Raw genomic sequence first — 14,209 nt, 5'->3', positions numbered from 1 at the left:
CCATGTAGCCTGCAATGACCTGTTACCTTGGTTTGATTATCAAATAAGTGAACTTATTTTCCTTATTCCCACTTTGGCTCTCTGTGCACCTGCTACCCCAGTAATCTTCATAACAGTGTTAACACTTCACATTTACATAGTTCTCTAACACGTATAATCTCATTTGATCTCAGCGACAGATGGCATCATGATAAATTGTCACAAAGCAATGACCCAGGAGACGGGGGGGTCTGGGCTGGGCCCCAAGCACTTATTAGCTCTGTGACACTGGACATGCCATTTGCATCTCTGGGCCTCAGTTTCCTCATCAGTTAAATGAGGTATCGGATCTCTAAAGTTGTCAATCCTAACATTCTATGATTTATCCATTTGGCCATTTGGCCATTTATCCATCTGAGATTCAGAGATGTTAAATCATTTGCCCAGTCATTTGCTCACTAATGAGCAAAACTGAGTCTGGGTCAACGTACCTGTCTCCAAACCAATGTTTTCATAGTGCCTCCAGAAGTGTCATGGAGGTGTTAAGAGCATGGATTCTGGAACCAGCCTTCCTGTGTATGAATCCCAGCTCTACTTTCCCTTTCTCTGCCTCAGTTTCTTCATCTGACAGTGGAAGGAGTACTAGTACTTATCTCATAGGTCTGTCATGAAAATGAAAGGATTAAACTATGTAAACATATAAAAGCTTCAAACAGAGCCTGATACATGGTGAATGCCAGGTCTCTTTGCCACCACTATTATGGTCATTTTTTATTTTCTTTATCTCCCTTGCCCCCTTTGCTGTGAGCTGGAGACTGCTCTCCCCTGCAGAGCCACTTCCTTCTTTTCCCCTCATGGGTTCCAGCCCAGGAAGACACTCAGAAGTGTATCCTAAGCAAATAAAGAAAAGTTGTGCATTTGCATTTCAACAAGGACTTTCTGTAGATAATAACCATCTTGACACTTCTTGAGTCCTTACTATGTGTCAGGCACTGTGCTAATAACCACTTTAAAAACTTAAGAGAACAAAGCTAATGGTGGGCATTTCTATGCTGATACTTTATAATGAGGAACCCGCCGCGACCCTCAAATGATCACCCGGATTGCAGGCAGCTTCTATAATTGAGCCAGCCCGTTTGCCTGTTTCTTCTCTCATACAGTCACACCCTGCCTCTTTGATCCTGCTGTTACCAAATTTAAAATCTGTTCACACGATGGCAGTCGAGGCTAATTTGAATCTCAAAGTAATTATTTCTAGAGACCGAGGGTCCTAACAGCAAAGGAACCATAAACACTGATGAAATGCCCCACCCAGTGTTTGTTAGAAGAGAAGTAGATTCTCCCGGGTGGAGAATTGACCAGCGTCACCTCAGATGCACATAACAGCTGACGTAGAGCTTCTCTCTGTCCCTAGAACTGATTTCGTTGCTGCTGCCACTGCTGTTCGGGCAGTGGTGAGACCAGCTGGGCAGAGAACATACAGACGTGCCGGTCCATCTGCCGGTCTTACTTTGAGTATCTTTGTAAGGGCCAAAGGAGAACAACATGATTTTTAAAAGGAGACTCTTTTATCTCAACCAGCTCGGTATGACACCTCCCTTGTGCTCTTATGTGAAATGTTCAGGCCCGTCAGGAGAGTGGATCGAAGAACTGACTGAGAAGCCCCAGCATGTGAGCGTCCACGTTTTAAGCTCAACCACCGCTTTGATGTCCTGGACGTCTTCCCAAGAGAACTACAATGGCACCATTGTGTCTGTGGTGTCACTCACCTGCCAGAAACAAAAGGAGAGCCAGAGGCTAGAAAAGCAGTATTGCACTCAGGTAAAGGAACAGAAAACAATGCTGACGGGCTCATTCACCTGCCGTGGCACAGTCAGACAGGGAGAGCCAGGAGGCCGGTGGGAGAGGCTGTGCTGAGGTCTCCCCCGGGTGCGTTGTGCACGGGGCATGAGTGTGCATGGCTCTTCAGTGACATTCAGTGACAGTCTTCCTCCCTGTCCCTCTCAGGACTACCATCTCCCGTTTATTTCCATGCCTCATTCAGGAGACCTACGATGTGGGGGGGGGGGGGCCCCGGGGGGCTTAGTCCGTTAAGCGTCCGACTTCGGCTCAGGTCATGATCTCATAGCTGGTGAGTTCGAGCCCTGCGTTGGGCTCTGTGCTGACAGTTTAGAGCCTGGAGCCTGCTTGGGATTCTGTGTCTCCCTCTCTCTCTGCCCCTCCCCTGCTCACACTCTGTCTCTCTGTCTCTCTCTCTCTCAAAAATAAACATTAAAAAACTTAAGGGAAAAAAAGAGACCTACGATGTGGCAGGTACTCTGATAGATGTTGGGGATCTAGATAATTTCTATGCATCTGCCCCTTGCAGAGTTTATAATCTAGTGAGAACAGAGCATAAGGGAACATACAGTTACTGCAGAGTATAAAATAAGGCCCAGGGAGCCCTTATGAGTTCACAGAAAGAAAGAGCTGGGCATGAGTAAATATGGATTGGGGCGAGAGGATTGGGAAAACTGGCCAGAGAAACTTTTACCTGGCAAGGAGAAAACCAAGCAGAAGATTCCGGGGAATTTTTGTTTGTTTGTTTTACTTTTTCCATTTTCTTTTTCTTGTTATTTAAACTACAAAAAATAATTCATGCTCACCGGAAAACTAATTCAAAAATTAAAAGTACGAAAGGACAAAAACTCCCCCTTCACTAATCGCAGCTAAGAAGAGCTTTTAAAAAAATTTTTTTTTAATGTTTATTTATTTTTGAGAGAGAGAGATAGAGTGGGAGCCGGGGAGGGGCAGAGAGAGAGGGAGACACAGAATCAGAAGCAGGCTCCAGGCTCTGAGCTCTCAGCACAGAGCCTGATGTCAGAGGCTTAACCCACTGAGCCACCCAGGTGCCCCGTTGAGGAGAGCTTTGAAGGAGAAATAGGACTTAGCTGAGCACAAGGGAGCATGAAGGGCAAGTGGAAATGGGGTGCAAATCATTAGTTCTGGGAATGGCTACCAGAGTGAGCTTTCAGGCCCAACCATCCATCCGAAGGGAAACCCTGCCACGTGGGCCCCGGGGCAGATCCTGCAGTCCGTCGCCCAGAAGTATCCACAGAGAGCCTGGTGCCCAGCCGTACTTTCCCAAAACTTGGTTTTATTTTTTCATATGGTCAAATGTACTGATTCTTGGTGTCTTACAAACAGAATATTAACTCCCCCACAGGTAAAATTATCAACTCGTGTGTCATACACTAGAAATATAATACTCAAATACAACAGTTGCTATATGAAAGCTTTTAGGGCATTTAATGAAATTCAAAGAGTGAGAAACTTGAAACTGATAAGATGAATTTAGGAATCTGGCCTTTGGAGTGCCAGAAAGACTTAAAAGTACTGAGATAGGCTCTTACTTGAGGATGAGGCTACCCCTTGACTTCAATTAAATTAAGGAGTAAATATGCTAAACAGATTAACTTGTAATCACGACTCACTGTGCAGTTTACTAGCTTCCTTTCCTGAGCCTACCGGAAACGGCTGACTGGTTACATTGCTAGAAACATCTGTTTCTCTTACAGAACATGACATAGAACTTGACTGCTCCAAGGTACATTGCTTCGCCCTTCATCTGATGTACAAATTATGTATCTTTTGCATAGAAGCCAAAGGCTAACGGTATAGATAGAGTTTGTAAATTATAAATGAGCCAGAAAAGGCTGGTCTAAGTGTACTTTGACAGTGCCTTCTTGAGATGCAAACATGAAACTGTTAAGGATTACAGGCAAGAAGGCCAATATTTAGAATGGAGGGCGGGATCTAGACTCGCCCGGATCTAGACCCGGGATCTAGACCTCACTGTGTGAGGCATTATCTCAATTACCAAAGGAACATTTTGAAGATTTTGTTATTACACCAACATTATCCATTGCCTCACTATACACGCATGCATGCGCACACACACACACAGGCACACACATATGTTTAGACGAGAAAACATTATTCAAAAAGTCTCAAAAACTGGCCTGCAGTCACGTGGCCATTAATCAAAAGAATCCAGAAGACAGTATCACCAGTACCTGTCTGACTTGGGCTTATTTCCTAAAGCAACTGTTATCCAGAAAAAAAAAAATTAATAGTTCTTTAATTCTGTCTGCAGTGGTACTGTGATTGCATTCAACAGGAAATTCAAGATTTCCTGCAGCTCAAAAATAAGAGTGATTCTAAGGCTAAACACATACAGTAGTCCCTCCCCTTATTAATGATTTCACTTTCCATGGATTCAGTCACCCATGGTCACCCACGGGCCAGAAGCAGATGATCCTCCTGTGACATATAGTCAGAAGGTCAATAGTAGCCTAGCGATAGGTCGCAGTTTCTACGTCATTCATCTCACTCTGTCTCATCACACAGACATTTTATCGTGTCACGGCACCATAAGAAGAGAGCATATAGTCTGGTAAGATATTTTGACACAGACTACATTCACACAACTTTAATTACAGTATACTGTGTAATTGTTTTTACTATTGGTTATTGTTGATCTCTTACTGTCCCTGATTCATAAATTAAACTTTACAATAGGTTTATAGGTATGTAGGTATAAGAAGAAACAGAGTACATACAGGGTTCGATACTACCCATGGTTTCAGGCGTCCACTGGGGGTCTTAGAACACAGAATCCCCTGCAGATAAGGTGGGACTACTGTATTAACATTAAGATAATGTTTCACTATTTGATACTTTCACTCTCCCTACTTGGCATCTACCACTGACTATACCACAGGATCATTGTTTATATATCACCCAGGTCATCCATGAGAGTCACTGCCGAGTACCGTTACCCTCCCTTATACCACCGCTGATTTCTGCATGCTAGGTGGGTCCTAGTGCAAGATCCTAGAAATAAAAGAAATTTGACTCGAACCTTGAGTTCATGAGGCTTAGAGTCTGGCCTTCCATGGACCCATTAATTTGAACTTGTCCAAATCCCACATGTGCTCTTCATGTCTGGTTGTTGTTTTGTGTATAAGTTTGCGGGCAACAAATGTTTGTGGAAAAGGGTGTTTTGCGTTGCATGCCCCCTAACAACCATCGTGGTGCTTTTCATTCATAAATATATGAAGAACATAAAGTGTGCTCCATCAGTGTTATACATAAAGGACCCTGTCAATTCTTCAAAGTAAACGTGCTCTCAGTACTTTCTCTGAAGACTCACACACAATCCTAAATTTCAGGATTAAAAAACGCTACATAATATATGTATGTATATTTTATTATTTTTTTTTAATTTATTTTTGAGACAGGGAGAGACAGAGCATGAACAGGGGAGGGTCAGAGAGAGAGAGACACAGAATCTGAAACAGGCTCCAGGCTCTGAGCTGTCAGCACAGAGCCCGATGCAGGGCTCAAACTCACGGACTGCGAGATTACGACCTGAGCAGAAGTCAGCCGCTTAACCGACTGAGCCACCCAGGCGCCCCTGTATATTTATTTTTAATGTGATCTGCCTTGGTCCCTAAGTGCCTTCCAACAATTTACACACCCTGTTATTTAATAGTCTGCATGTATTTCCTGTGCTAAGACATCTTTCCTCCTATTTCTTTAGCTGAAGAGGGATAAGGACTGGTGCCTCATTGGAGAGGCATTGGGCTGAACAGAATTCTCTGAAATGGAGACCAAGTGAGCTGGGAAAGGGAGAGAGGAAATAGTGAAATGCAAAGATGGGATGAAAATTGGGGAAGGGGATGTGGAATGATCCTCTGGAGAATAAAATACATATTATACACATTATTTACTAAGTAGAGTGCAGTGTACCTACTCCCAAGGTGGTCCAAGATGAATAAAGAGTGTGGAGGGATAAAAGCACAGATACCAGCTGGCAGCTTAGCAAATATTCGAAATCAGGGTGGCAGAAAGGAGTTGGTGTTTATTAATTGTTACCAAGGTTATTTGCAACACCGTTGCCCTCTTCTCCTTTTTTTTTAGTAGTGTGATGTATATACACATAGTTGCTTCTTATTAAAAAATCGAATCCTGTCCCTAGGATGAATTTATTATGATGGCATATGTTTTGCATTGAGGTATAATTATCACATTATATTAATGTCAGGTTGCAGCATAATGATTCAAGAGTCACATACATTGCAAGATGACCATCACAATAGGTCTAGTTGCCATCCATCACCATACAAAGCTACAAAAATTTTTTTTCTAGGGTTGAGAACATTTAAGATTTACTCTCCTAGCAATTTTCAGATAGGCGATACGATATTACTAACTATAGTCATCACCACGCTGCATGTTACAGCCCCGTGACTTGTTTATTTCATAACTGGAAGTTTGTACCTCTTGACCCCCTTCACGCATGTCATCCTCCTGTGAACCCCTCTCCCCTCTGGCCACCCCCATTCTGTTCCCCATACCTATGAGCTTTGTTTTGTTTTGTCTGTTCATTTGTTTTGCTTTCTAGTTTCCTCACAGTGAAATCATACTATATTTGCCTTTCTCTTACTTATTTCAATAGTAAAATACCCTCAGGATATTAAATATGATGGCAAACTTAAGTGGCTATGACTTCAGGTAGTCATTTGAATAATCAGAATCAAGTAGTTGCCTAAAATATTATCAAACCAAAGAGATTTAACACCACCCTGAAGTAATCTACGCTTTGTCTGTCCTGCTATTCTAAATATTCTAAAGGAGTGATTAATGAGCTAGGTTAACATTCACAGGCATGCCTACATGTGCATAATATGTTGTTAAGTCTTAAAGGAAAGTTCGGAGCGACATTGATAACACAACACCTATATGGTTCAATATAATATTGTTGATTTATATATGTGTGTAGGAGGGTCTGGAAGATTGTCCCCCAAAATGCTGGAAGTGGGGGAAGGAGGATAGAAAAATTGCCAGTTAACTTCATTTGCTCTTCTGTTGGGTGAATAATTTTCGCAATGCACATTATTAGTTTTATCATTTAAAAATGTATTTTAAAGAAATAAGCCAATGTTGCTTAGTTGTGCACAGCATACACATTCTTATTCATAGTTTGTCTCTTCAGGAAATGCTCCATCAGATGAGAATATCTAGTTGGCTAACTTTACCTAGATGGCTTCCAGCAGAATTCACATTCTAAAACATGGGCAAGGACACTTGGGTGGCTCAGTCAGTTGAGCGCCCAACTCTTGATGTTTGCTCAGGTGGTGATCTCCGTGGTCATGAACTCGTGATCTGGCAGTCACGAGGTGGAGCCCTGAGCCACACTCAGTGCGGAGCCTGATTGGGATCCTCTGTCTCCCTCTCTCTCTGCCCTCCCCAACTCATGCTCTTTCTTTCTGTCTCTGTCTCTCTCAAAATAAATAAATAGACTTGTAAAAATAACAATAATTTTTAAAAAAGTAAAACATGGGCAAAAAATTCTGGTATGAGTGAGTAGGAAAGAAGGGGCGGAAATGCTATTTTATGAATTCAACTTCATTTTATTTTGTTTAAGTTACTGGAAAAGAAATTATGGTATGCTGCTCCCCCTACTTACATTTAGAGCAAGTTGTCCCAACTCAAGTTATACAATTCCTATTGTGTAGAATCAGTTTCTGGTATTAGAAAGGCTTAAAATTCATATCCATGAATTCTGTATTTATTCTTAAAATCATAACGAAGCTTAAAAAAAAACCTTATAGCATAGGTAAGCTGTCAACATTATTGTTCTTCTTTGATTTCTTTCTGGTCCTTTCCACAGTAATTTTACAATGTTATATACCCTAGAGGCCAAAAATTGATGAGGAGTGAATTATCTTTATTGAATCTCTAGTTTCAATAGAAACCTGTGAGGTATATAAGCATCCTCACCTGTGAGGTATATAATAGTATTATCTATAGTTTATCAATCATGAAGCCACGCTAAGAATTATAAATAAATTCCCATGCTGATAAGAGGTAGAGTCAGGATTTGATTTCAGGCAGTCTGAATAGAGAACCTGTGTTCTCTCTACTAAGCAAGGCTGTCTTCAATATCATAGGCATTAAAGGTCACATTTCTTGACCTGTAAACTGAACCATTAATCCTAGTGCATGCCAACATTTAACTTTAATAAGTACATTTTTTTAAATGTACATTTCATTCATCTGTCGGTTGTTTTTCTCTATATTGTATTTGTTACCTAACCAAAAGTTAAAAAAAAAAAAAAGAACAGTAAAGAAGGGCTCATCTATATGAGAAATATTTTCTACAACATTATTTTAAGGGGTGACAATAGCCTTCAGAAGCATTTCCTACTGTATCTTGATGCTTAGTCCCAGACTTGCCTGTAACAGCCATTGGAGGTCACAACACTAGGCTTCCAGTCCCAACACTGCATCTGAATATGTGACCTTGGCCATTTCCTGTTTTTACTGTTTTGATCTATTAAATGAGAGATTTGGAGCAGATAATCTCTGAGGTCATTTCCTTCTCTATAATTAGATATTATATGCTTCTTAGTGACGAGAGACCAAAGACATTCCTGCACTGATCTTTGTATGTTTTTAGCTGACACTACAATTTAGGATGTCAGACTACCCTTATGGTATTGCTGATTTGATTATGGTTAGAGGCTGATGTGTCTCTAGTGTACATGGTTCAAATTGACATTGATGGTATAAAGCAGTTCACGGGGCTTATTAAATCCAGCCGTAGAATTTGAATGTTCCGGGTTCCCTTCAGTGTTCACATAAACTATAAATCATGCTAATTTTGAAATCTGACCTTCCCCAGAATGAGCAAAGGCTTCTGGATTTCAAAGGCGTCTGCGGCTCCACAAAGAGTCCCTGAATATGGTATCAGCCTCTGTGTCACATTCTGAAAGCCCACCTCTAAATAAATCATGTTGGGTGTTTGGTTTAAAGGTGAACTCAAGCAAATCTATCATTGAAAATCTGGTTCCCGGTGCCCAGTACCAGGTAGTGATGTATCTAAGAAAAGGCCCTTTGATTGGCCCACCTTCAGATCCCGTGACATTTGCTATCGGTAAGTTGCCAGCCTCAAGAATTACTTTATCAGAGTACTTTTGGTGGGGAGGGGGACGCAGTGTCCATGCCCAAGTCATTAGCATCATATATGGGGGGTCCATACTCATTCACCCAATATTCTACATCCAGAGTCATAAATGACTACAGTTGTATAACCTGGGGTCTAAAGTTAGCAACTATTACTCAGAAAAATAACATCGGAGGCAAATATGATTTATTCAATGACCATATCAGAAGGGCAAAAACTCTAGTTTTAAGAAGTTTGAAGCCATTTCTAAGACATTCGAAAAGATATTAAACCTTTCTTCTTGGCTCTCTTTTCTCATCTTTCCCTGCTTCTTCTTAGTTCCAACAGGAATAAAGGATTTAATGCTCTATCCCTTGGGTCCTACGGCAGTGGTTCTGAGCTGGAGCAGACCTTACTTAGGAGTGTTCAGAAAATATGTAGTTGAAATGTTTTATTTCAACCCTGCAACAATGACATCAGAGTGGACAACATACTATGAAATAGCAGCGACTATCTCCTTAACTGCATCAGTGGTAATGGTTCCTTAAGTAGCCGTCACACTTCCTGTGTAAAGAAATTTGCCTTTCTGTACCAAGTGTGTCAGAAAAAGTTACCTGTAAATACACATGGGTGGTTTGCTACCTTCAAGATTTTTTTTAGTTGTTTTTGCGTGTAGGACTGTTTTTTTCCGAGGGAGAGATTGAGAGAGAGAGATTGAGAGAGAGAAAGAGAGAGAAATAATTATGTGAAGCATGCTTTCACCCCTAATTGGGCATATCCACGTTTTAATAGAGCTGAGAGCTTATTGTCCCTCTCTGTCCCTAGGAGGAAAACACAAAAAGTTACCGTTAGTCATTCAATAATTAGTTGACACTGTTTTAACACTAGTGATGAGTATTCTTAACATCTACACATCACTTAAATACCTATGATGTCAGGCTATTAGAGGATGCTTTTCTTTCTTTTTAAAAAAATCTTTTTTAATGTTTATTTATTTTTGAAGGAGAGAGAGACAGAGTATGAGTGGGGGAGGGACAGAGAGAGAGAGGGAAACAGAGAATCTGAAACAGGCTCCAGGCTCTGAGCTGTCAACCCAGAGCCCAGTGTGGGGCTCGAACCCACAAACTGTGAGATTATGACCTGAGCTGAAGTCGGACGCTTAACCAACTGAGGTTTGTTGCAACCAGGTGCAACTAGAGGATGCTTTTCAAGAGAGCAGGGAAAGATTGCGCTTTCTGAGGCTGGAATAATTTCTAAGGCACAGGTCACACATGAAGTGCATGATTGCCCTCTACCCGGTTGATGTCTCTGGTATTTGCCACCCAACAAGGATGAATGATTATGGTCCAAACTGGGAGAACACAAAGTCGTGAGAGGCCAGTTTTTGTAGAAATAGGGGAATGTGTATGTACAGTCGCTTACAAATAAGTACTATTTCACATGCGTAATACAACGTAGGAAACTGCAAAATGAGACCAATATTAGTAACATTTGACTCAATACCTATGAATCACTTTTTTAAAAGTTCTGTTTGTAGATCATTCTATTTACATGCAGATATACATACAATACAAAAAGGTATGGGAAGGAAAATAAAAAATACTTATTGATAATTTTCATGACCTAATAAAAGTAACTCTATTCCAAAAATGGGATTTTTTCCCCCTTGCTCTTTTGTCTCCTTGCTCTTTTTAGAGGATAGCCAATCTGCTGCCAGCATGGTACTACAACTTTCGAGTTACCATGGTAACATGGGGAGACCCAGAACTGAGCTGTTGCGACAGCTCCACCATAAGCTTCATAACAGGTGAGTGGTGTTATGGGAACGGCTTCCACAGGGAGAGAACGCCATTTTGAGGAGTTTCTGAAGAGATACATCTCCAGAAAGCGCTAGGCACTCACCCAGCACTGACTGAAGCTCAGTCTCATGGAAGCTAGTATCCTTGATTCTGAAAGTTCATTATTTGTTTAAATGATAGTCTTTGAAAATCAAAATACATTTTCATCCTGAGTCATTGTCCTTTATTTATGTGCCCCTGTTTGGAATCGATTAGAATAGAGATGTGGCAGACAGAACTTTGGGCTTCAACTGATTTTATCCACTCAATGATTTTGTTTGCTAGAGTGCCTCCATTTCCTTATTAATTAAAGTTTTAAAGTCACAGGCTGATGGCAGCATTGTCCAGAGCAGGAGTTAAAACAGGCTTTGGAGACTGATGGACCTGGGTTTGAATCATGGATCGGCCATCTACCCTGTGTAACCTGTGCATGTTAACTTTTGTAAGCCTTGGGGGTTTTTTTAAAAGCACTGAAACAGTTGTTAGCTCATTTTCATATAGCAGAGATAGATAACAGAGGTGGTCAGAGATGGCAATGAAAGGGGGATTTCATCAAAGAAACACTGACTATTTCTGAATCCTATTTGAACTACGATTTTTCAGGAACTTTTGATTGGACTACAAGGCTATAATTAGTGTTATACTGAGAGAAGATGTGAGAAAAATATGTTTAGGTGAAGAAAAATGTTACCAAAATATATTCTTCTCTGGACATCTAGTTTTACTCTGTCAGACTTTATCAATGAAAGAAAATGCAAAGAAATTAATTGCGTGGGAGCACCTGGCTGGCCCAGTTGGTAGAGCATGCAACTCTTGATCTCTGGGTTGTGAGTTCGAGCCCCATGTTGAGTATGGAGATTACTTAAAAATAAAATCTTAAAAAAAAAAGTATAAATTAATCATGTGAATTCTTACACTATCAACATACATAGTATATCCCTTTCCTTTACTAGACAATATCTGGAGCTCCCTGTGTTCCAGATATTAATAGTAATACTAGAGTAGACAAGTGAAAGACTACCAAAATATCAAAGAGGTAGAAAATACCAATTATGTGATGAGTAGTGTGTGAGTTTCTTGACTATATTAATAATTGCATACTTAATTTTAGTTACATTTACCATATAAATGATTCATACAGCTTAACTTTATTGACATTGCCTTTCTGAGAATACTCTTTCCCCCTCAGACAGAGATGTCTGAAAAGAGCCCAGACTTTGCATCTGAAGATGTGATTGAGCAGACCTGGCCCTCCAGAATTCTAGCTGTCAGACTTTGAGCAAATTGTCCTAATGATCCTCGACTTTTTTCTCATTGGCAGAATTCAAAATGTGGCCTAACAACCGGCTAATAGAGCAAGACCAAGTGTTTTAGAACTCTCTGCAATAAAGCAGAAAACCACGTTGCCAGGCTCTCTATGGTGTCTCTGAAGGGGGACACTGGAAATGAACCATTAACAGGATTTGGAGTTCTGGACTCAAGTGGCTTAGGTGTGCCTTTCAGAGCTGGGAACTGACTGGGACCTGGCAAAAGTTATGGGCCTGGCAAGTCTGAATAGTTCTATGGTTAATAAGTGAGCTGCTTGGCTAGGTGAGCAGTCTGTTGTCTCCAACAAATTGATCTTTGTGAACTCCTTATCTTTTCCTGGGACAATCTCCTATTTTAGTGTGTGTGCTGCCAAAGCAAGCCCTCCTGGGACTATCTCCTAAGTCATGCTGACACTGTCCCTTCAAGGTGTCACCTAAGCATATGAATATAGACGGTCTCAACTCTCCCATCTGTCAAATAGGCATAATAATATTTCACAGGTAGTGTGAGAAGTAAATTATATAATATAAATCATTATTAAAATATATATGGGCACTGACTTATTTTTAGACTTATTTTTAAAGCCGATTGAAATCTTTGCCTTATCTCGTTTTGCTTTTCTTCCCTCGTCTCAAGTTTAAAGCAAACAAGGATATCACACTTCTCTTTCCTGTGCTTTTAGTTGTGATCCAAAGCACCAAATCATGTGATATAAAAGGATACAGGAATAAAATATTTGAATAAGGTGTGATTTATTAGGATCTCTGGACTACTGTCTTTGTTAGGCAACTTTGTCTGCAAGTCAAATGCATAGTAATTATGCCAGTGTACCAAATTATGTTTAATAAACAAATAGTGACATCTTGTGGCCTTTCAACAATATGCTGAATTTTAAGGCAACAACATGGAGTATAAAAATCTAAAGATCTAGTTAACTATTTATGTGCGGGGATCTGTGTTAATACTTATACAATTTTAAATACGTTTCCGGGTTTGCAATTTTAAAAGTGTTTCTTGTCCTCAATAGAATTAGAACATGAGAAAATATCCTTTGGCAAAATATAAGTATAGATACATATGTATAACGAAGTACATAGAAATATAATGGAGGAAAGAAGCCACAGGTATTATTCTCTTTATTAGACTATTCTGAAATACGATTTGGGTTTGTGTTAACTTGCTTGCTACAGAAATGTATTTTACGCTCTATATTACAAGTCTCTTCCGTAAAAATTGTTCTAGAAAGCATAGTTATGAATGTTTGTTACGAGTACTCGTAGTGTATCGAGGAAACACTTCATGGTTTATAGAAATTCTCCTCCAGATATTTCCTTTGGTCTTGTGCCATCTCTCAGAATGGAACACTTGCTTGTCCAAACCAGCACACACAGGGAACTGAAATTCAACTGTGTGTGCGTGTTTCCTAAAATCTTCAGAATTATCAGTTAAGTTTAAAAAATAATTAAAATATACATTCAGAGCTCATATATTATAAAGCTGGTAATGAACTCTCCTCCCCATTAAAAAATTTGCATTTAAATGTGTCAGAATGTAAAATAAATGAAGAAACTCAGTGTTAGAAGTTAGCTTTGTGGTGTGACAAAAGAGCCCTTCTTTCCTTCCTTGCTACTTGCTTCAGTAACATTCATTAAAAGCCTACTTTTTGCAAGGTGCTGGTTAGACATGATCAATGGTATTGCTTTGTGATTTTATATAAACAATAATTTATTTTCTGCCCCTCTAACCATTGATCTTACTGCCCTTTATTTCTATAAACATCTTTGCTATACCACAATAAAAAATATACTTTTATAGGACCCCAAGTTTTCCAGTACTGCTTGGAAAATCAGTTCGATAATGCCTTATACTATTAATTTATTGATGCAACAAGTGGATGCAAAGAAGTGAACATTTTAGGAATCTTCTAACTATGAAATCAATATAAAAGACCTGATATCCTCAGGTACAGATGGGTCTGGCCGCCTTGTGTCTGGGCCATACAAGGTGGGGACCCAGGAAATCAGTGCCCAACTTTTACCACCAACCTTCGTTATGTTACTGAGAGGTCCTGGGATCCCCAGGACCATCCTAT

General features: G+C 40.1%; 1 protein-coding gene across 2 annotated transcripts in view; it reads left to right on the top strand.

Moving 5' to 3' along the window:
• The window catches only part of PTPRO (protein tyrosine phosphatase receptor type O), a 241,280-nt gene that overhangs the window by 156,990 nt on the left and 70,081 nt on the right, over window positions 1-14,209 (top strand). For both annotated transcript variants that reach the window (XM_040488820.1, XM_040488819.1), the window contains exons 7-10: window positions 1,604-1,800; window positions 8,842-8,962; window positions 9,311-9,504; window positions 10,667-10,778. In XM_040488820.1, the coding sequence (XP_040344754.1) occupies window positions 1,604-1,800; window positions 8,842-8,962; window positions 9,311-9,504; window positions 10,667-10,778 (624 nt within the window). The remainder of the gene's footprint in view (window positions 1-1,603; window positions 1,801-8,841; window positions 8,963-9,310; window positions 9,505-10,666; window positions 10,779-14,209) is intronic.

This window comes from Herpailurus yagouaroundi, unplaced genomic scaffold, assembly GCF_014898765.1.
Source record: "Herpailurus yagouaroundi ecotype Mexico unplaced genomic scaffold, PumYag 166, whole genome shotgun sequence".
In the NCBI taxonomy this organism is placed as follows: Eukaryota; Metazoa; Chordata; class Mammalia; order Carnivora; family Felidae; genus Herpailurus; species Herpailurus yagouaroundi.
Note: the sequence above shows the minus strand (reverse complement) of the source record. Positions and strands in the feature narration are given on the sequence as shown.